The sequence below is a fragment of the Cotesia glomerata genome, linkage group LG6 (genome assembly GCF_020080835.1).
Source record: "Cotesia glomerata isolate CgM1 linkage group LG6, MPM_Cglom_v2.3, whole genome shotgun sequence".
NCBI classification, from domain to species: domain Eukaryota; kingdom Metazoa; phylum Arthropoda; class Insecta; order Hymenoptera; family Braconidae; genus Cotesia; species Cotesia glomerata.
In genome coordinates this window covers 27094388-27118815 of record NC_058163.1, presented here as the reverse complement: position 1 = coordinate 27118815, position 24428 = coordinate 27094388, and the positions used below count along the sequence as shown (strand labels likewise).

Here is a 24428-nt window from a genome sequence, read left to right as displayed (position 1 = left end):
ATTCAGTCGTATATTTTTATCTACCCGCATTAATTTTTTTTTATTTTACAAGCGAGATAATATAATAATTCCACGGTTATACCGATAGTACTTACTTTCACTAGTTACATTTCAACAGTTATAGTTATGATTTTATTCATAAATGTTATGATTTTTTTTTCTTATCCGTTTTTTTCCGCGTGCGTTATCGCTTAGTTATTATAATATGTATACATAAGCGCGTACTGAATTTTTGACACGTAGAAAACCGGAAAACTTAGCTATCATATAATTTAATATTTTAACAAACATATAAGTCATAACTGGTAATTAAAGTTGAACAAAATTTAATAAAACTCTATTCGACTAATTAAATTTCATACGCTTTCACTCATTTTTATTTATAAATTTATATGCAGTTTTTTTTTTTTTTTTTTTTTTCTAACGAACCGAATAAAAGTAGTTCAATATTTTTCTCTCGGATAGTAAAAGCCCTAGGGCCTTTTTTGTCAGCGGTACTCGTGCAGGATAATTTTATTTTGTATTTTATCTAAATTACGCTTTTAGAAGAGAAATATTATATGGTGAGACTTTTTCAAGGTTCATAACACTTTTTTGTGTATATATGCTCTTATATTTAGCAGGAAAATGTTTCGAAATATTGTAACACATAATTATGAATTATAAATTATAAAATTCAAGAAAAAACTTTGCTGTTAATTCATAAAAAATTCCGTTCATAGAAAGAAAAACTTTTAATAAAAACAACCATTACTTTTGAAAGTTTAGATGTGTATAAGAAGTGAGTGAAATTTTTAAAGATGATTTATAGAAGAAAAGTTTATAGTAATTGTAAGATATAAAAAGTAAAAAGATGTATTGTTAAATGAAAAATTACTAGTTGTAATAAATGATTATATGCTTGGAGAAAAACACTATTTGTATTTGAAATTTTGATTGATGATAGAAATTTAATAACCAATGGGAAAATACAATGCAAATTAATCGTCATTGATTTTTTGTTTGTAAATTTCACTTTTATAAAATTAAATAGTATTTTTTTTTTAACTATTAAAAACTTTTTATCGAAAAAGCTCATTTTATTTGTTTTTAAATTTTTTATTAATAAAAACACTATAAAAATAATTTTATTATTGTAAAAATATAAAAGTCTTTATTTGCGCTACGGTTTGTCCTCTTGGGTGCGAGAGAGAAAAGAATTTCTCTTTAGAAGGTTCGAGTAAATCTTATAGAAAACACTTTTTTGTTTTTATTTTCATTAATACATATTTAATAATTTATTATAATTAAATTCTAACGAAGAATAAAAATTATTAAGTTTTCTGAATAGAATTTTTTAGTTTTAAATCATTCTTAATTAAAAATTTTCAAAAGAATGAAGTATATTTCTTGATTAATTAATTTTTCTGTAAATTTCGCTTCTTATAGAAGATTATCGACGTTCTAATTAGCAAATGTCTAACTCGATTTTAGAAAATCTTCCATTTGTACGAAAAAACAATTAGTTTAAAATTTATTATCACTCTAAAAAACAATTTAATATTTAACAGAGGTATAATATTTTGGTTTGGATCATAAAATGCATTTAAATTATTTATAATTAGACTATTGCTACATCAAAATGTTCAAAAATCATTCTCTAAAAAATAAGGAGTTAGATCAATTGCTAATTAGACCGTCGTTATATGCAATTTATTAAAAGTAAAGTTATCAAAATTATCACCTTTGGCGCTACACGGAAAGAAAATTATGGGAACTATTTCTATATCATTATGGGAACTAATCCCATAATATTATGGGAACTATTCCTATAATATTATGGGAATGGTTCCCATAATGTTATAGGAATCATTCCTATACTATTATAGGAATGGTTTCCATAATTTATGGGAACTATTCCCATAATAGCATAGGAATGGTTCCCACAACATATAGGTTTAAATCCTAGATGGAAAAAAAAAATTGAGGCTGCCGCATGATACATTCCTGTAGAAGATAGATGACTTTCATTTGACAGTAACATGATTTTCATGTGGCAGGCAATAATAGTTAAAATAACAATAATGATTAAATAATAATCATAATAATAATTTATATTATTAAGAAAATAAGAAAAATTTTGTCTCCTGGATAGTCACATGATGAAATCGATTTTTTAGTGAAATTTAGTCATTGCAAAGGACTTGACATGAAATTGTGACTTTTTAAGGTTTCATATCATACTCGTCGATAGTCAAATTATAATAGATATTTAGGTTGCATTCTTGCAATGAAAATGCTCTATCTCTAAACATATAATTGAGAAATGACCTTGTATCTTGTGAACTATTGACATTTTTAAAGATATAAGCTCATATTGATGTGACACTCATCGAGACCTTTCATTTGAGTACCCACATCAATTTTTCATATATTTTATATATTTATATATATTATACAAATGTATACATGAAAAATATATCAAAAATGCATGTGGGTACTCAAATGAAAGCTCTTGATGAGTGTAACATCGGGATGAGCTTATATCTTGAAAAATGTCAATAGTTTACCAGATACAAGGTCATTTCCTCATTATGTATCTAGTCACAGAGAATTTTCAAATGCAGCCTAAATTCTTATTATAATAAATTAACTATTGGTGAGAATGATATGAAACTTTGAAAAGGCACCACTCCAAGCAAAAACCCATTTTATCACATAAATACACTGGCTACAAAATTTTTCTTATTCTCTTAATAATATAGATTATTATTATTATTTTATTATTATTGCTGTTTCAACTATTATTGCCTACAACATAAAAATCATGTGGCTGCCCTAATTTTTTTTTCCGTGTATATATTATAGGAATCATTTCGATTTCACTCCGCACGAAGATTTTATCTTTATTTTATTTTGAGAATGATTCCCATAATGGTATAGGAACCATTACTATATCATTATGGGAATATTTCCCATAATATTATGGGAATGGTTCCTATGATTGTATAGGAATCATTTCTATAATTATAGAAGCAATTCCTATACCATTATGGGAACCATTCCCATCATTATAGGAAATTTTTCCATAATTCTGGGAAAATTTCCTATAATTATGGGAACAGTTTCCATAATTCATGGGAACAGTTCCTATAATTGCCTGGGAACTGTTCCCATAAAATTATGGGAATAGTTCCCATATTTTTCTTTCCGTATAGTTCCGCAGCGCTCGGAACAAAAACAAATATTTACATTAATCCTAATGTTTTCTTTTATTCTTTCATGTAACAATTGTTATTCATAAAAGCTGACACAATCAAATGATGAAAATGGACAATAATAATCCCAAACAATCGACTATTTCTTCATTTAACCTCAGACATATTTCAGTTTGTAGGTTATCGAGTCATCAATACAAAAAACTTATTCCTATTATTTGTATGTCAAAATAATTGTTATCGTCTTCTTATAAATCACTCCCCGTCCGCCCAATCGCCTAATGACGTAATGAAGTAAAAAGTAATTAAAGGTTATATTAAAAATAAAAGAAAGTATTACACGCGGAAGCAGTTGAGGTTAGATTAAGCTTACAGTGCAAGGTTATGTTGATTTATTGGCATTTGATCCTGAAGAAATAGCCTCAAGTGTTTTAAGCGTATAATAATATTTATATGAAGAAGAACAATCTTGATAATTATACTCAGTAGCTCATACTAAGTATAAAAGACATAAATGCGCCTTTATAATTCTAATTTTCCATTTAAATTTCAGCCGATGCCGATCTATCAATCACATTAATAATCAGTAGTCGACAGGAAAGTGATAATAAAGAGATAATTGATAACAACAATAAATTAATTGAAAAATAATAAATAACGATATAATTAAATGGTTTTTATAGTACACAATAGACGCGTGACTTGATTTAAAGCTGGCTATAAATAGGATAAGCATCTTAACTTTAATGATATACTTTTTGATTCATGACGCTATTCATTGGTTATGCGTAAGCGTTGGATTATTTTTATTTATTTTTTTGCTTCTAGTCCTTTTTGTTTTCCTTTTTCTGAGCTTCATACCCGCGCAAACTATATCATTACGCGCTATCGCAAAACATTCCGCGGGGCACGTTACCGAGGATATAAAAAGGACCAAACCGGAACGACCCGTTCTGTATAACTTTTTTTATTATTTTTATTATTTATTCGTAGCTTCTACTGCTTTAGCTTCGTGTAAATTTTATTTGCTTCTTCTCTTCCATTTCTCCATCTTCTTCACCGGGTATCAAGACTACACACAACTCTCCTCCTACTCAATTTATTTATCTTCTCTTCCTTCATCTATCCACCCAGCTATTTTTATTAATAAAATTTTTTACCCACGTTTTTTATAAATATTAATTATGCTTACATTTTTTTCTAGTGCCTAGATTATTCACTGTTTTTTTTTTTTATTTTTTAAGAAGAATATAACTAAACTATCATCTTTCCGATATTAATATTACTGTTTTTCAAAGATTAAGCTGTTTATTTTGGTCCTGACATTTGAATTTCATTGATAAAGTTAAAGTACAAGGATACTATTAAAATATTTTTATTATTATTTATTAACGCATGAACAAGTTATTTAGATTTTATCAATCCTCGTAAGTTTTTTAATTAATGACAGTATGTTTTGTTTTGACGTGACGATTTTTTAAAATTTGATTTACATATTATTTTTTTTTTTTTTTGAAGTTATGAATGAAGAAACTTGTTTTTAAATAAAAATTTTTAAAGGAAAAATAAATTATTCTAATATAAAAAAAATTTATTTTATAAATTTGTTCTTTGATACTGAATCAGAATTAAAAACTCTGACAGATGTTAGCGTAAGAAATTTATAAAAATGCGGTTTTATCTCGAATACACTTGTTGGGCTCATTAGTAGGGTGATGCAAGCACATTCTGAGACCGCGAAATAGTAGTAGGCTATAATTTATATCATTAAATAAATCTATTCATCATCGGAGATTGAAAATTTAAAAAACAGTTTTTTCGGTTGTTAAATTTGAATTAGAGGGCGGATTAGATTTTTCTTTATAATTTTAATTATAGTTATTGTTATAATAAAAAACTGGCTTCTGACCGTCGTAGAATTTCAAATACTTGAGAGCTATTTTAAAGCTATCAGTTTAAGGTTTGAGGTATTTGGTTAAGTAATGTAACTAAATAACTCAAGTTGTTTGATTTGTTAATCTTTTTCACTGGGTTAGTTAATAATTTTTTCATGAGTTGAGTCGTGTCACGCTTATTATTATTTTACCTCGCACTTAATATATTTTTTTTTATATTGATGTCTACTTTTAGTAATGTGTGGCAACTATTTAATGATTAACATTTTGCTTTATTAAACAATGATTTTTGTTAAATTGCATTGTACTTTCTTATATATTGATGTTTTTAAAAATATAAGCGCATCTTGATATTACACTCATCAAGAGCTTTCATTTGAGTATCCACTTGCATATTTGATATATTTTTCATATATTCATAGATATAAATATATAAAATATATGAAAAATTGATGTGGGTACTCAAATGAAAGGTCTTGATAAGTATAATGTCAGGATGAGCTTATATCTTTAAAAATATTAATAGTTCACAAGATACGAGGTCATTTCTTAATTATGTAATATATATTTTAAAAATATAAGCTCATCTTGATGTTACTCTCATAAAGAGCTTTCATTTGAGTACCCACTTGCATATTTGATATATTTTTCAAATGTACATATATATAATATACATAAATATATAAAATATATGAAAAATTGATGTGGGTACTCAAATGAAAGGTCTCGATGAGTATAATGTCGGGGTGAGCTTATATCTTTAAAAATGTCAATAGTTCACACGATACAAGGTCATTTCTTAATTATTGACGTTTTTAAAGATATAAGCTCATCCCGATGTTACACTCATCAAGAGCTTTCATTTGAGTACCCACATGCATTTTTATATATTTTTCATATATACATATATATAAAATACATAAATATATGAAAAAATGATGTGGATACTCAAATGAAATTTCTCGATGAGTGTAACATCAGGATGAGCTTATATCTTTAAAAATGTTAATAGTTTACAAGATACAAGCTCATTTCTTAATTATCTAAAGATAGAGCATTTTCGAATGCAGTTTCAATATTTATCATAATAAATTGACTATCGGTGAGAATAATATGAAACTTTGAAAAGACATAAATTCAAGTGAAGACCTTTGCAATATCAATTTCAATAAAAGTAATCTTCTATATATAAATCAAAAATCGATGTCTATCATAACATAAAATAAGGATAGTAAAGATAAATATAAATATATTTACCCATTTTGCCAGGTATTACGTCGAATTGCGTGGGTGTATCGCTGACAAAAATCGGTCGATTGCATAGTTCCTGGGAGAAAAATAAAAAAGTTATTTAATTATACAAGTCAATGATATGAATAAACAAGTAGTTTTGTAGAGTAAAGTGTATCACGTGTCACACACGCTACATTTTAATTAACAACCCGTTAGCTGTGACAGTCACCGCAAGAGTCTTCAGGTATGACGGGTATATATAATATGAAGAATATATTATATATTATGACCGCAATTTGCCATGTTTCCGTCCTCTATACTTATCATTTCCGGTATTCAGCTGACACTTTTTATTTATTAATAATAATAAAAAATTTTTCAATGTCTTAATTTCATAATTGTTAAATTTTGACTTATAAATTTTGAGTTTGAAACAAGAGACTCATCAGCATGAAAGTTGAGCTCAACGATGCAACAAAACGACCTCGCTATTAACCAGCCGTTTTAAGTTTAGTTGCCACAAATATTACTTAGTCTAATCGTATTCAAAATCACCGACTGAATAACATTGAACGTCTCTTTGAGAACAAATGAATAGGACGGAAAATAATAGAATAAGATGCAATAGAAAATGCAAATATAAATTTTATTACGCCAAGTTTTGCTTCTACAACACTATTGTTAGCATTTTTTATAAATTTAAACCTTGCAAACAAATTATTTGTAATAGTAATACACTGAAAAAAAAAAAAATTAAGTAATACATAGAAAAAAAAAATTAACTTGAATCAAGTGAAAAATTCTTAAACCAAAAAAAAAAACTTTGGAAAGTTTCATTGTCTTGAATTAAGACGATAAATTCTTGAATCAAATAAATTTACTTAAACCAAGAAAAATTTCTTAGTTTAAGAATTTTTCTACTCAAATCAAGAACATGAAGTTCTTCAAATATTTTTTTTTTTCTGTGTAGCAATAAAATTTGTATTGATTTATTTAAATAAATATATACCTTTGGTCTTTTCCACTGAAACTGAAACGGTGGTGTCTGATGATAGAAAACTGAGGCCTGAGTTGCCGGAAATTCAGGATCCTCCCACAGTTCACCGCGTTTCAAGCACGCCCGCTTGATCCGCTCGTACTCACTCATCACGTCCTGAAAAAAATTTAATATAATTAAATTAAAAATATCATCCGACAATTTAATTATATGGCTAGCTATAAAAATTAATCACTCGTACTTTAAGAGTACAATGCATATTTTTTATTTAATTATATATATATTTTCGATAATTACATGTATATACGGGGTGTGAAAAAAATATATTTTAATTAGGCTTAGAGTTTTTTTTCAAGACTAACAATATAAATACTTTTTTTTTAACAATATAAATATTTTTTTATGAAAATTAAGTTAGCCGACACTAAAAAATTTTTGGTTTTTTTTATTAATTAAAAATTAGAACTAAAAAACTATTTTTAAAAAATTCACAGATAATTTTTAAAATTTTCTACATGTGAAAATTTTTGTTTTAATTTTAAAAAAATTATTTTTCAATAAAATAATTTAATTTTCATTATTTTTTTTAAGAAAATGAAGTTAACTGACATTTCAAAATTTTTTATTGAAAAAATTTCAATTAAAACAATTAAAAAAAAAATTCACATAAATAAAAAACCTGAAAAACTATAAGTGCAATTTTTTATGAATATTTTTTTAGTTGTAATTTAATTAATACAAAAAAATCAAAAATTTTTAGTAATTTTTTTTATTTAAAAATTTTTTTAAAAAGACAATCTAGTTACTTTAAAAAAGCTTTGGTTTGTAATTTTTATGATTGCTAATTAAAATTTTCAAATCTTATTTTATAACCAGAAAGTTTAAGATAATCCATTCTTCGAAAGTAAAAAAGTATGAAAATACATTTAATTAAATTGTAAAACTTTAATAAAAATCAGCTATTCAAGTGTAATAATTTTTTAAATTACCCACAATTTTATATAATAAATACGCATCAAATATTCAAGGCTTTAAACCATAAAAAAAGTTATTACTCAAAAAAATTTACTTTCAAAATCAATAAAAATTTCATATTTTATAGAATACAAAAAAATTATCTCTTTAATCCAAAGTTTTTAAATAAAAATATAAAATACTTAAAAATAATCTTTATCTTAAATCTGCTAATTAAAACAAAAAATGATTATTAAGTATTAAATAATAAAATAAAAGTGTATTAAACAAAAAAATGATTAACAAAGTATGTTGTGTATTATGCAATGTTTGATGTTGCGTATAGATTTACCAGGAGTACCCACGCACAGAGTTCCTGCGGTTGACCTCGATAAACAAGTATGATGACGAGTTTCTTTAGATTATCGAGGTCAGCACCCTCTAACAACTCGAACATTTCTTCCTTCCTTTTTATAACTTCCTATACTTCCTGATATTCCTCCTCGCACTTTAACGCCTCACTTTATGCGGCCATAATCATTATTATATCTTCCCCGAGCTCTTTAGCGCGAGTTAATCCAGATGAGACCAGGTTAATTCTACTTCACGATGTAACGAGACTACAATTTTTTCTACGCTCTAAGTTCTGGTATTATCATTTTTTCTGTACTTGTAAGAATTATTTTTTTATAAAACTAGGAAGAAAAGAATTGCCGGGGCAATTAAGTATTAAACATAAATTACATCAGCGCTTGGAAATTATAAAATAGAGATGCAACTTGGCATTCCAGAACAAAACAAGTAAAGGCGTGGTAAGAAAATTTAACTATTGTTTTTTTTTTTTAAGGTGTAATTGTTATTAATATCTTGCGTCAGGTCTTAAGTCTTATCTTCACTTACGTTGGAGCTGAGGTGAAAGTTATAATTTATAATTTTAACTAATTTCTCAAACGGTTTTCATTTATCAATTTGTCATCGTTACGGCCAACGGTAAAGAAAATGAAATTATACTTATTATAGTTTTATTTTATATTCAATAAACGAAACGCTATTCAATTCGATTGATATACTTCTCACGCAAATTTAATCTAGTAATAATTCTTGATACTTTCACGAGTTCCGACGATTTTAAATTACTGTCCTGAATTTTCTCAACCGTGAATTACTACGCGTCATTGCCAGACAGAATTATTCCAAAAGAGTCATTGGTTTTTTTTTATTTTTGTTATTCTATCTAGCTTCTAGACATGTTCTATTGTAATTGTTACGTGACAAATATATTGGATTTTTATCAATATTGTACATTTTTAATGCAAATATAAATAATTTAATTTTTCATCAATTTATTAACAAAATATGCTAAAAAATTGCCAAAAAATTATTTATGACTATATGGACTGGACTGGGTCAAAAAATCTTTCAAAGATGTACCAAAAATTTAATTCGGGGTGAAAAAAAATCATTGACAAAGTTTGGGATCTTAATATTAATTTTAGAAGGTCTATCATGGCAATTTTTTAATTTTTTTCTCAACGTATTTTCTTTTTATAATTTTGAAAAAATTTGAACGACATAAATTTTTAAAGAAAATAGACCAAAAGACTTTACGCTTTAGCTTGCTTTATGTTCAAGCTTCTAAACTCGGGTGAACCCAAGTTCCTTAGGAGTCTTTTTATAGAAGAACCATCTGATATCAGAAGATCTGACAGAATTGCAGCGAAATTTAATAACATTCTTTTCAAAATGCCAAATTTTTTGACTACAATCTACGAGCATTCATTTGTAATCTCTGCAATTCGAATCTGGAAAGAGCTACCCACTGAAGTCATAGAATCACTCAGCCTAGACCCCTTCAAAAATAAAGCTTTTGAATTTTTTGTGAAACTAGAACGAGAAAATGTACTATAAATGTCAAACAGGCAATTTAAAAATTTAAAATCAAAAATTTACATTCTAAATTACTAAAGTATCTAATATGTTACCATTGAAAAAATTAGCTTTCAAATATTGCTCATTGATTCTATTGTTGTTCTCATTATTATAAATAGTACAATACTATTGAATTTTGCAACTATATTATTAAATCATTCAAAATTATTAACTTCCTTAAAATATGATGATGTTAGTCTTATATATTTAATATTGTTATATGTGTACTTTATTATGAAAATTATATATATTATTGTCATTCGGCTAGTTTGCCTTGACATAAAAATTGAATAAATAAATATATAAATAAATAAATAAAAATATAAACAGGTCCAATTAGAAAATTTTCGTTAGATATTTCCATTTAATGAAGCCTTGAAGATTGATCTATTTTTACGATTTGATTTTAAAAGGTTGGAATTATGTAGTTAGTAAAAAAACTAATTATAAAAATCGGCTTCTTGAAAAGTTATTCAGGATTAGAGTCAAAAATAAATTCCCATTTTTTCGTTTATTATTCACTTCTTTTGAAAATAAATTTTCAAAAATTATTATTAAAATTTTTAAAGTTTGCCGACGTTTTTAATTTTTTCATTTATTAAATTATAACTAAAAAATATTTTTTAAAAATTGCACTCATCGTTTTTTAATATTTTTACATATGAAATTTTTTTTTTTTATTTTCTAATAATTTTTTAAATTAAAAAAATTCTTAAAATTTTTAAATGTCGGCTAACTTAATTTTCATAATTTTGTTGCTTATTAAAGTCGATAATAATAATGAAGGATTTATTTTTTTTGCTTTTAAATATGAAATTATGATATTACTTGCCTCAGAAAAATAAAAAATACAATTTTTTGACAATAATTATTAATTTTTCTTCTTTTTGAGGTAATTTTTAGTACATACTGTGTCCTAATGATTTAGTGAAATTATTTTTCTAAAGTGAAAGACACTTGACATCATTCAATTGAAAATTTAAGTATTCATCTATATATTCCAGTCAGTTATTTGATATAAATTTACTAAAATAGTTGTCAAGTATAACAAATCTATTTTTCAACCTACTTTAATTAAAACTCTGAATACTTTCAAAGGTTTAATATCTTATACATTAAAAAATAAGCTAGAGTTTCACTATTTCTAAGATATAGTAAATATAATAATGTACAAACGTAATATATTATGGCTAATATTTCTTTTTAGCCGTAAACACTTTAAGTTAAGAGCAGTTGAAATTAAGATCAAACCGTTGAAATATAAAATAAAATTAATGGGTTAAATATTATCTTTATTTAATTGCAATTATGTTCTTTAGTAATAAATAATGCAATAAAGATAAGATGTTAAGCGGCTAGATGAAGTTAAAAGCTGTAATGAAAAATACAATCCACCTATTCATGACCTTGAAAGAAACAATGCAGTAAAGGTAATAATTATTACTTAAAACTCCGTTATTTTCAGGTGCAAATATGATACATCTAGCAGTGTTATTCGTATGGTGAACTGAATTTAATTTGAATTAAGAAGGGTCATAGTGCATCAGGGCACTACAAACGTACACACGAGAATTCTCTCTTATGTTATATACTCATGTTTGTTTCCCGTTACGACGAGTAGCAAGACTGTGCTTATAACGGATATATATTTTAATTCGCATTGTCTTATTATATACATAAATGTATACTCCCCCTCTTATTATAATTTTCCGAAAATTTTATTTATTTTTTAGACTAAAAATGTTTTACTGCGTTATAATAAATTGAGCTAGCTAATTTGACAAATATTAAATATAAAATTTAAATTGATCTTTTTATAATTTCAAATTTTGATAGAGTTAATAAAATATTTATTAAAAGAAAAAATCAATTAAACCATATGTAAAAAATATTTGAAATAATTATAGTGTATAAATTATTATAATTAAGTTATTTAATTAAATTTTGAAGCAGTCGTTTTCTTAATAAAAATATTTATTAAGTGCATTATTAGTCTCATGTAAAAAAAAAATTATTAATTATTAATTATTATAATTATTATTATTATAATTATAATTATTATTAATTATAAATTATTAATTTTTTGGCGTAAAAAATTATTAATTTTCTGCACCAAAAATAATGATTAAGTTTAGAAATTATAACATATAAAATATAAATTATTAAATAAATAAATTATTAAAGTATTATATATATAAATAAAATTTCATTCAATTTAATAATAAATAAATAAATAAATTTAGAGCTGTAAAAAAAAAGGAGAAAAATAAAAACTTTATGAAAATTTATAATTTCCACGGCAAGCAATCAATAAATTAAATACTTAAATAATAATTAATAAAGTAATATTACAATCACTAAAATATATATAATCATAATTTAATTTGAATATATAGCCTTCAGCAGAATAAAACACTTTCACTGACTAATAAAATGAAACTATTAATATGTTACAACAATTTTTCTGATAAAATTTATTGCAAATTAATATTAATGATGAAATTAGTAATACTAATAGAAATGAATGTGATTATTTATTATAAATTACAATCAATATAAATAATAAAAAGTTTATTAGTGGACTGTAATTGATATCTTGTAAGATAAAATAATAATGCTCCAGACATATCTTACAAGAAGATGGAGACGTGAAGAAATGTACATGAACTCATGGCCTTAGCGTATAATAGTTGTTCTGCGAGCTCTCTTATGCACAAGTAAAGGATCTTGAACCTTAAAACATCTTAGTATTATTGTAATATCTCTTTGTTATTATTATTACTTAAGCTTAAATCCCACAATGGATAGTTTGCAGTATATTATCAGGAGTTTAACATCCAAATAAAATAATTAAAATAATTCTCTGGTATTATTTACTTTTATCAACATCCAGATCAATAAAAATATCGTGTCCAGCCCTTTGATCATTTAACAGGTAAATCCATTGTTTGCTAACCTTTAATCTCTGGTTTGGTTTATACAGTATGAAGACATCCTTTGTCTACCTTTTTGTTTTGCTTTTGTTCTTCTCTGACGTGGTCAAGATGACCTTGAGTGTATGTGGTCGTGGTTCGTCGTAATAGAGCTTGCCCTTTATTTATTTTATATATTTATTTTTAGTTTATATCATTATATAAATATTTTATTTTTAACATCTATTTTTTTGCTGCAAAATTAATTAGATAAAAAATAAATATTTTAAAAAATGGATAAGACTGCACTAATAAAAGGATTTATTTGTATTAAAAAATATTTGTTAATAGTTAACAAAATATTTATTAAAGATCACTTTTTAGTATTAAACAAATATTTCTTAGTATTTAAAATGATTTGTTTGTATTTAATAAATCTGATATTCATTTATTAAATATTAATAAATACTAAAAAATATTTGTTAAAGACTAAAAAGTGATCTCTAATAAACGATTTATTAAATATTAACAAATATTTTTAACTATAAACAAATCCTTCTATCAGTGTGTATGTTTAATTTGGTTAATTAATTAGACATACATTTGATTGGATTAATATCATACAGAATTATCGACTTAAAGCTTTATCAGCAAAGCCGTAAAATAAAAATTAATTAGTGGAATATCGAGTACTGTACTTGAATTGAAATAAACTTTCTACCGATCGTTAATTTCATGCGCATCATCTTATAGTTTAAGTGTAGTGTGCCTACAGGTGAAAGAACTTTGTAAAAAGTATTATACACATTTCTGTTATGTTTGAGTTACTCACATGTAATGATCAGTATAAGCACAAGTATCATCATAATATATACTTATAACTTACAAGACATACTCACACATGTGTGCATTATATACATGTTTATGTATCTTTATATTGAATCAAGAGTTGATGCTTGGATTGTTGTTGTGTTGTTGGTATGGTATTTTGTGTGTTTCGAGGTCGGGAGAATAAGAAGTTAATATAAGACGGACCCGGTTTTGTCAAGACTCTCAATTCTGCTTCAGATTAATATCAAAATATTCTCTTTAAATTTATTGGTTTAAAAAGTTTTTCGTTGCTTTTAATTATTTATAACAATAAATTTATTAAAAATTATTAATTTTTAATATTAGAATTATCTATCAAATTAAATAATTTTATATTAATCAAGGGTTGAAATTTTAAAATTAAAACTACTTTGTCTTATAAAAAATTTAGTTTTTAGTATAAAAAAAAAAAATTTATTCGAATCAAGTGAATAATTTTGAAGAATTTTCTTCTGAGTTAAGAAGTTATTTTCTTAAATTAAGAAAACTCTGTTGATAGCCGCACAACATTACTATAAGAAGTTTTAATAACCCTTCTAGCAGAGTCCCAAATCTTGGTAAAAATTTGACTTACTAAGTCTGAATAAAGAGTTTTTCCGACTTAAAAAGACTTTTTCGGACTTTTTAAGAAAATAAAATACATTATGAACTATTATTCGTACTTATTAAAATTTTTTATCAAATCTTACAATCATTTAAATCCAAGTTATTTGATTTTCTTTTAAGTTTAGATTTGCTAAATTTCTATTTAAAATACTGGTAAAGTGTAAAAATGTATATCGACGTTCTAATTAGCAAATTGTCTGACTCCATTTTAGAGAATCTTCTATTTGTACGAAAAAAACAATTAGTTCAAAATTTATTATCACCTTGAAAAAATCATTTAATATCATTAATATCTAATCGAGATATAAATTTAGATTTGAATCATTCAAATAATTTATAATTGGATTATTACTACATCAAAATGTTAAAAAATCACCCTCTAAAAAATAAGGAGTTAGACAAATTGCTAATTAGACCGTCGATATATTAAGATATTTAAAATTGTAACCATGCTACTCTTTCTGAATGTACTAAATTTTTTATTTACTTAATAAATAATAAAAAATTTTTACTAATACTTCTAATCTTAATTTTATTAATTATTTGAAACAAAATTCTATGTATTTACTTTTTGCTATTTGGCTTTTTGGCATTTAAATTCAATAAATAAAATAAATAAATATTTCAGAGAAATTTTCCACAAGAATTGATTCAAGTTAATTTTTTTTTCAGATCATTTTTTATAATGTAAAATTTCTTTGGTATTTTCTAATAAAAAAAAATAGTTAATTCCACCTTTGATTACAAAAATAAAAAACTAATTACAAATTGATACAATAAATATTGAGCAACAAGCACGAAGCAATAAGGCAGTAGTTAAAACCTAAAAGCCACGTGACAAGTATACATAATCCCGGTAAATTATATAGAATGCCGACAGGTATTATTATACAAACTATCTAACTAAAAAAGGTACTATTTTGACATACGAAGAGTAGTTGAACGCCTACACACGTTAGCTATAATTGCAATACGCCTTCGCAAATCGTTTACACTCACCCGTACCGGTGATCAACAATTGATTGGCTCGGAGAATCGCACAAACGTCTTTCTTTGTAACCACATATGGATAACTTCTCTTCATTATCCTCCTACGATTAGCTTTGTACATTATACACATTAATACATTATCCCTCATCCTCAATTAATCCCTCAATTAATTAATTGGCGTATACATTATTAACTCTTACTCGATAAGTGTATTCATTTATTCCCGGTTTCTACTAATCTGAAATTATTAACGAGGTGATGATGATAGAAATTCTATTTGCTTATTATCATCATTATCAACTATTATATTAGTTAATTGCAGTTGTAACTGCATATGATCTCTTTTTGTCGAGCTTGGATCTAAAAAGCGGAAACAACCCGAATAATTAATATAGAATAATAAGAATATTAGTATAAGAATTAAATACCGGTACATACTATACGGCTAGAAGAGAAATTGCGATCGAATGTTGGTTGTTGGTCCGCGTGCGTGCCGAGTTAAGAATAAAAAATACGGGTCTCGCCAGAGCGTGACACGAAAGTTTCGACCTCGCTCTTAACTTAAGAGTTGAGGTGAAAATTTTATTTACACCGTTTTATTCTTATTATCCTTACCGTTTACCCTTTAATAGCTTACGCAATTCCCTCTAATTATTTTGCCTTACATTTTACATTTCACATTTCATTATTCCAGTGACATAATGTCTTGTTAATCATTAAAAATAATTATAATTAATTAACTAAATAAAAATACTTACGTTCACCATTCGTATTTATATTAATAATCGTCTTAACTACTTTATTTTTATCGATATAATTATTTAAATCCAAACAGGGCCCCTAGGACCCACACTTTCGTGAAACTTCACGTGACACGTGTATCAATACTCCAAAAATCTATAATAAAAACAATAAAGAATGTTACTTGTTAAATTTTCGCTAACACTCGATCATTTAATTTCGGCAGAATGGCGGGAAAATTACAACACTAAAACACAAAGCACAGTGTGTATTTTAAATTGTTTTTTTTTTTAGAAGAAATAATTGTAAACAAAGTGAATAATCTTTCGAACAAATAGACACAAGTTGGATAAAACCGATCGTTTGAATCCACGAGAGAAGACTGCCAGATCTGGTCACAATCGTCGGTTGTACACCTCCACCTCTTCGGTGTAATTTTCCCTCTCACTTTGCTCTGTAATTACGGAGAATTTGTGTCTCTTTTCAACTCAAGCCCTTCCCTCCTGACACTTATCATCCTTTCTCTTTTCCCCCGCCATTGTTTCGTAAATTATTCCTACGTTATTTTTAAAACTTGTTACAAATTATTTGTGCAATTTATTACAATCGTTAGACTTAATAATGCGAATTTGTGTTTGAACCTGGAGGATCATTAATTTAAATGGGTGTTCGAGAGCGTTTTTTACTGAATTTTTAAATTTGAATTCAGTCATGCGCAAGAGAGTTTTACGGTTGTGCGCAGATCTATTGCGCAGGCGGGAAAATTTTAAATTACTGATTAATAAACATGTTTTAATGAAATTTAGCGACAAATTTTAAGCATTTTACATTTTTTTTTTTTTTTTTTTTTTTTTCAATTTATAGATTATGATAAACTTTCAAGGGTTAAAATGTTTATTTATGATTTTTTAATGAATATTATGATAAATTAATTGTTAACTTACCGATGGTTATGATGAAATTGATCTTATCGTCTGCAGAAAAATTATTTACAAGGCGGAAAGAGGCTCAAAATTTAAAACAAGTGAAAAGATTTTTCGATAGGTACTGAAAAATTTTTAAAAGTTAACAAAAGTATGCTACCAACTAATATTACTTATATTAATTTTTGGAGTCAAGAAAAAAGTTGAAATCTGAGTTGGTGCCATATTATGAATACAAATTTTATTGATAAATATAATTAATACACGCTAAAATATAATTTCATAAATATCCTTCAATTAATACGCAATGCAATAACTTGTATCTGAAAATCAGTAATTAATGATACATTTATTTTATAAAATAAGAAAAAAGAGGAACTTTGAAATTCACAGCCAGACACTATAAGAAAATTAGTTAGTAATTAATCACTGTTTATGAAACTGAACAAAAATAATTAAGTTGGTAACAATGGCTCCAAAAATCTAGAAAGAAAATAATATCTGGTTAAAACCATTTTTGACAATTTTGTGAGATTATTACCATTCGTAGGAGAGAATTATCAAGTGTGACCACTCCGTACGTACTAAAAATTACATTCCTTTGTGATATGTCACGTAAACAATCCAATAACTACAAAAAAACCAGGTATATAATGTAATTTTGGAACAGTATTAACTATTTTCATGTTAATTTGATAAATTATTAAATAACTTACTGCTTCTTTAGTAGTTGAATTTGTAGCGCATCGTTTTGAAAGCATAGAAACGTAGTGTGAAGTTTTCGAAAACTGAAAAAATTTTGGAAAATTATGAATTGCATAACTCATAAATTTTTAATGAAAAAATATATGTGGTATTTATTTATTATTATAAACAATATTTTTAGCGCAAAGAAATATACCTCAAAAAAATTTTTTTTCGTATATATATTTTTCCATGCGGGTTAAAGCATACCTCTCGAGTGATCCTGGTGATGTTTGAAGTAAAAACTACCAAGCTAGAAACTATTGTCAAACAGATTATACTGATGATGACACAAAACTTAAGCGATTCCAGTTTATTTAACAAAATCTGCGTCACAAATATATAATACGCTTCAAATGTTATTCTTGTTATGAAATAATGAATTATCATTAATGTTGGAATTGCATAGAAGTCTGCTATTTGATCACAAATGTCACATAATTCCATAATCGCATAATTCACACAAGTAATATCCTCAACTACAGATTCGCGTAATAGAATTTTTGAGCAAAGTGCTGTTCGATAACAATTTTCAATATTCATATCCCCGAGTTGAAGAATTATCCCGTTAATGAGTTTGAATAACTGGAGAATTATTTTCAGAACAAGTGAATATTGAATTAAAACCCAAATACTTATGATAAGTGGTGCAATCCATATAACTGTTGAATTTAGATCGCTAATGAAAAATCCAGATACCAAATTGAAGAAACAAAGAAAAAAATTGATTATGAAGATAGTATATAAACGACAATCACTTTTGAAAGTGTATTTATTACAACTCTTTAAATTGTCATTAATATTGAACAACCCGTTTACGACATTTACAATTTTCTTCTGCTGCAAAATATGATTCAGCCAGATTACAACAAGAACGAAAGTTCCATATAATATCAAAAAGACTTCACTTTTATCGACCAAATCTGAATCCACGAACCCATCCTTGTCCAGTCCTAATATTATTAACGTTGCGCAGTACGTAATTACAATAATTATTAGTAATATGTTGTACAAGTATCCAAATTTTGATACTTCAAATAGATTTTCGTGATTATTATTCTGATTTTGAGCGGCTAAAATTTTATGAACATTAATTTTCCAAGGTGATAATCCGATAACTTTAAAAACAAACAATGAACTATAAAATTTAAGTTTCTTTCGTAATAAATTGAAGTTATGTTTATGAGAATTTTCACGTTTGTAAAATACTTTTTGCTGCATTTCGAAGACTTTCCTTTCAACTGTCAATTTTTTGCTGTATTTTACACAACTGTGGTTGTTGACTAGATATTGGCTCTTTGAATGCCTGACTGAGATTGTATCTTTTAATTGATATACATTTTTTTTTTTTTTTTTTTCAATATTGTATGCATTGCATGCTTTAAGCGTAAAGGTTATACTGGAAAAAGTTAAAATCGATTTAATTAGACTTTAATTGTTGTTATTAGAAAGAAAAAAAAATTATTGCTTTTATATTCATGTTTTTAATACAGAATATATAATTGAAAGTTTATAAATTGTTTAGTTTTAGACAGTGTCGTTTTGTTTGTAAAAAATAATCTAAAAAACTGAATTTTCCTCAGGAGATCCTTCAAAATTAAAGAAAAAAATTAATTGTATTTTTTTGGAGTCATGGTTTTCGAAAGGTTTGATTAATTAGGATATTTGAATAAAAAAAAAGTTCAGGTAAATAAAAAAATTTGAATTTACTTCCCACATTTATTTATTATCATACATTAACTGTTTGAATTTGTTACACTTTCCAAAATAATAATCAGTCATTTGAGAAATTTTTTGACTTTTTTATTTTTGTATTGGTAATTAGTTGCACCATTAATTCTATAGTTCTTATGTCTTATAATTATCATGATTATCCATTAAAATATATTCAGTTTCAAGTGAAGTTCTGTTTTATATTATTAAATATTTAAAATTGCAAGAAATTTATTGTTAAAAATATATTTTCTTTCTGCGTTTTTTTATCGTAGGCCAACTTAATTGTACCTAACAATTATTATTAATAATTCTGCTTACTGATTCGTTTTACTTATGCTTCATTTATTAAATTTATTAATTCTTACATTTCCCGCACTTTAATACAATTGACAGTCTTTACAGTATCAACCAATTGCTTTTATTGACTCTGTGTTGCAAATTAAAAAAGTATTTGCCTTGCCGTTTGTATTTACTCATTTATCTTCACTTTATCTTTATAAGTCATCAAAAATTACTTGCAATTATTTATATTTTGTAGCTAGGATTATTATAGAGTAGATTAAAAGCGCACAAAAGTGAATGCAGTAGTGTTTTCAGATTTTATAAAGTTTTGTTATTTTCATTCTACGCATGTACAATTGAAGATCATAACAATAAGTGATTACTTAAAAAAAATTAACCTAACGAAAAAACAAGGAATTTTTATTATTATTTTCTCACTTTCTTAAAAGTACAATTATTAATATATTGTTTTTTAGCATTTGGATGAAATAACAGTCTCCAAATGATCGATTGTCTCGATTGGCTTAAGTAGTTGCACACAATATGTGGGGGCAAAACAATTATTATAATCATGAATGTATAATTTAAAAATTTTTTTAACCCTTCAGCACTCTCGCAAAACGATTTACTATCATTACTCGCGCGATAAGAAAAACTCTCACGCCTTTTGTGGAAGCGCACGCATGCTTATAGCCCCTTTAATTTAAAAAATCTCAAACAAGATAAATTTTTTAAAACAAAAAAATTTAGTAAACTTATATTTGTTTACTAAAACAAACACAAATGCACTCTTACGGGAACCTCCGAACTGTACCGATCAGACCCGATTTTTTAAATTCTGACCCCTCTACTTTACTATTGCGATCAGAAAATATCTCACAGAGTTAATAAAATTTATTTTATTTTTTTATAGTATAGAACAATTTAAATAATAATATTGCAATCTGAAATAATATTAATTTTTTGGCAGATAGAAAAAAAATCACATAGTCATTCCATTTTAAATTTGAAAGAAAATTTGAGTTATTGATGAGCGTGAGAGAAAATCTCATAGCGAGAGTGCTGAAGGGTTAAAACTGATTATTAAATACTTTGATTGTCAATGATTGTCATTGTCTTTCAGGAGTGCATTCAATTCTCTAGTTTTTTATTTTGATATGTTAATTATGAATATATGATTGACTTACAAAACAATTTCTGAATTTTTCATTTTTTTTGAGTTATTACAATTCAGACTTTATAAGTTTAAATTTTTACTAACAAAAAATATTTTTTTGACAGAGTTTCAACAAATGAAGAGTAAAAAAAAAAAATAAAAAAAGTTGTTATTGATTTGAGATTTATTTTTATAGGAACAATAATTTTTGTCATATATATATATTTATTTATTAAAATTAAGTGTCACGCGTTTTGATTTTAAATAAAGCAAACATTTTTTTTGTGATTAATTATAGCGATTATCTTCAATTAAAAATATTTTAAAGCAAAGTTATTTTTTTTTTTTTTTTTTTTTTTTAAGAAAATTTTTTAAATAAATTCAATAGTTTAAATATTAATTTTCAAGTATAAATTAAAAAATTCTTCTTATAAAAAGCGTTATTAAAAACTAAGACTTTTTTAAATTTAATTTCTATAAGCTTAATTATTTTTTTCAAAGTTTAAATTAACAAATTTAAAACTATAAATTCTATGAAAGCAATAAAAATTTTTTTTTAATTTTTTGCAGCAGTATATTTAACTAGAGCATCCAAATGCACTCAAAAAACACAAACTTAAAAATCTAAACAATAAAAATACAAGGTAAAAGCCTCCAAATATCTCAGCTGTACGTGGTTATTCGCTTAAATTTTAAGGACACTTAATTTTGTAGTCTTCAAACGCTCAACACATGAATCATTAATTTAATGCACAGAAGTGGAAAAAAGTGATTAGTCATTTGTTCGATAGGTGGCTGTATAATTCCACCGCTGTTATATTTCTCGCTTGTGCATGTTACTTATCATGCAAGTAAATAGTTAAACATGCAAGTGTTAAGTTGCGTTACTGAATATCTAGAGTATGAAGAATTGATTATGAGCCCAATTATGCAATTACCACTTAGAATTCCTATTAAGAGTTGTTATTGAGAGTTGTAAAGTTTTATTCGATGGAAAAAGTTGTCTAAATTGGATGCACAGCTATTGTAACTGTTATTATTATTAATAATGCTATGATAGCAGTAATTTGATTAAGTGAGTTGTTATTTAATTTTTGATTAAACATTTATAGACTCTTTTTCGAGACGATCGTGTTAAATTCGGCGACCAGCACCTCTCTTTATTTTATTAATATTGTTTACATTGATTATAATCATTGATTTAATCTTGAATAGTTAATATCTTTTATTTGTTTATTTTCGTATTGCACAATGCGAAAAATGAAATTGCTTTGTGAATAATATATATTTTCATAAATATCTCCATATATTAGACCAATTAGATACTTTAATATATTTATAAATATATACGTCCGGTAGATAAATAAATTGTCTTCTATATGTATCATTACAGGTACAAAAACGGTCTATTTGTGACCTTATGTGAGTCAGTAATATATTTTATACTGCAGCTAATTCATCTGTTTAATTAAGGTCATTGATTATTTATGTTTTTAAAAGGCCAGTGTAGTTTAAAGCATTTCATTAGCGTCGATAAAATAAATTATCTATTTTCATTTCTTCGAACAGCCGATGATCGACGAGGTTTGTAACAGTCTTTAAGAAGCAATTCTGGACTAAACTTTCAATATCGTCACTTTCATAATTTTATTTTTTTAAATTTAACATGTAATTTTATATTTTTAGTTGTAATTGATACTAATTATGAGAATTAAATTAATAATTAATTTTATATTAATTATACTCTTTAAAATTTATACTTTCCATTTATTTTAAATGCTTCTATTGATTTATTGTGTAAATTATTAAGAAGAAAAATTCTTTTTTTATAAAAAAATATTAATGAATTTTCTATTGAGTAAAAAAATTGTTGCTTGATTGGAGAAAAAATTTTTTTTTTTATATAAAACTTTAATATAAAATATCATCTGATTAATTATGAAACTTGAATTATTTTTTAGAATTTTTTTTATTAAAAAACTTTAAAAACTATAAGTTTTTAAAAAATAATATTTAATTGTAATTTAATAATTAAAAAATTAACAATATCGGCTAACTTTACTATTATATGTCATTAAAGTTAACCGACGTTTTTAATTGTTTGTTTATTTTTCATTTATTAAATTATTACTAAAAAATTGCACTTAAAGTTTTTCAAGTTTTTTACAAATGGAAATTTTTTTTTATTTTTCTGTAATAATTTTTTCAATTAAAAAAAAATTCTAAAATTTTTTAGATATCGGCTAACTTAATTTTCATTACTATTATTGATTAATTACTTAAAATTTTTGAATATCTGCATTAGATAAAAAATAATCGATCGATCATCGCAAAATCAACTGTTCGAAGTTTTGAGGGCAGCAAATCCACTAAAACATTCAGTTATTGCAGTCCAGATTGAAAAGTGTCCCTCGTATAATTTACGATCATCGCTAGTATAAAATCTAATCTTAGAAGTAGTGATTGTTAATGCAATTTGATTAGGTAATTAAAGTAGACAAAAATTGACGATTGACATTAAGACGACAAGTCAGATAAGATCTGGCCTTTTCTACTTAATATTTGTTTTTCTCTCTATTCACTTCATATTAACTGTAATATAAGTTTTAGACTTTTTAATGAAGAAATAATTTATATAGAATATATATTTAGATATATTTTTTTAATCATATTATTAATATTATTATTGTTATTGTTGTTATTATTATTATTATTAAATCTATTGTTGAAAAAAAATATTATCTTTGGACGAGGCCGAGGATATGTTACCAAGTATTTATTTAAGTTAATAACCGAGTTTCTATGGTCTTTTACTTATTTTTGTTATTTTTGTAAATTACCTCGGCATTTTCCAAACTATACTTTCTTTGCATTTCGTTTATATATTATTATTATAAATAAAATCTTGTGCTATGCACAGGAATTGTCCTTTCTTAATTAAAATAATTCTATTACTAATTTTAAGGAATTTTATTTAGAATTAATATCATAAATTATTTAATTAAAATTTTAATCCAATTATTGAAAAATCTTTTTTTTTTTTTCTAAATATATAAACATTCACGTATGATTTTTTACTCACACAATTTAAATATACGGGTATATAAAACGATAAATTAATAAAATATCTTTTATAATTATAAATAATTATTAAATATCATCGCTTTGATATGAAATAAAAGGTATCGGCGAAAAAAAGTTTTCCAAGTTTTTACAATGGAGAATTTTAGAATTTCAGGGAAAAATAAAAATTTTATTGTCTTGGAATTTTTGTAAAATCATT

General features: G+C 25.2%; 2 protein-coding genes across 2 annotated transcripts in view; both read right to left on the bottom strand.

Annotated features, from left to right (window-relative positions):
* LOC123267061 (calpain-C) overlaps window positions 1-16712 on the bottom strand; it is a 32221-nt gene extending 15509 nt beyond the window's left edge. Inside the window, exons 1-3 of the mRNA XM_044731558.1 lie at window positions 16342-16712; window positions 7335-7478; window positions 6350-6419 (exon numbers count right to left, since the gene is read on the bottom strand). Coding sequence (XP_044587493.1) covers window positions 6350-6419; window positions 7335-7478; window positions 16342-16350 — 223 coding nt within the window. The 5' untranslated portion in view covers window positions 16351-16712. The remainder of the gene's footprint in view (window positions 1-6349; window positions 6420-7334; window positions 7479-16341) is intronic.
* Window positions 16713-17543: 831 nt separating this feature from the next.
* On the bottom strand, window positions 17544-18785 carry LOC123267075. Its single transcript, XM_044731567.1, has 4 exons — window positions 18202-18785; window positions 17964-18035; window positions 17789-17878; window positions 17544-17730 (listed from the first exon to the last, which is right to left on the bottom strand). The coding sequence occupies exons 1-4, from the start codon at window positions 18532-18534 to the stop codon at window positions 17674-17676; spliced, it is 552 nt and encodes a 183-aa protein (XP_044587502.1). The 5' UTR covers window positions 18535-18785; the 3' UTR covers window positions 17544-17673.
* Window positions 18786-24428: the final 5643 nt, after the last annotated feature.

What these genes read in the sequence shown, in the direction of transcription:
- LOC123267075 (XM_044731567.1), bottom strand. Translation starts at nt 18,534, where the DNA reads ATGAATATTGAAAATTGTTATCGAACAGCACTTTGCTCAAAAATTCTA. An exon ending in TCACCAGGATCACTCGAGAG is followed by an intron (nt 18,036 to 18,201) that starts GTATGCTTTAAC and finishes AAATTTTTTCAG; the next exon opens with TTTTCGAAAACTTCACACTA. An exon ending in ATAATTCTCTCCTACGAATG is followed by an intron (nt 17,731 to 17,788) that starts GTAATAATCTCA and finishes TTTTCTTTCTAG; the next exon opens with ATTTTTGGAGCCATTGTTAC.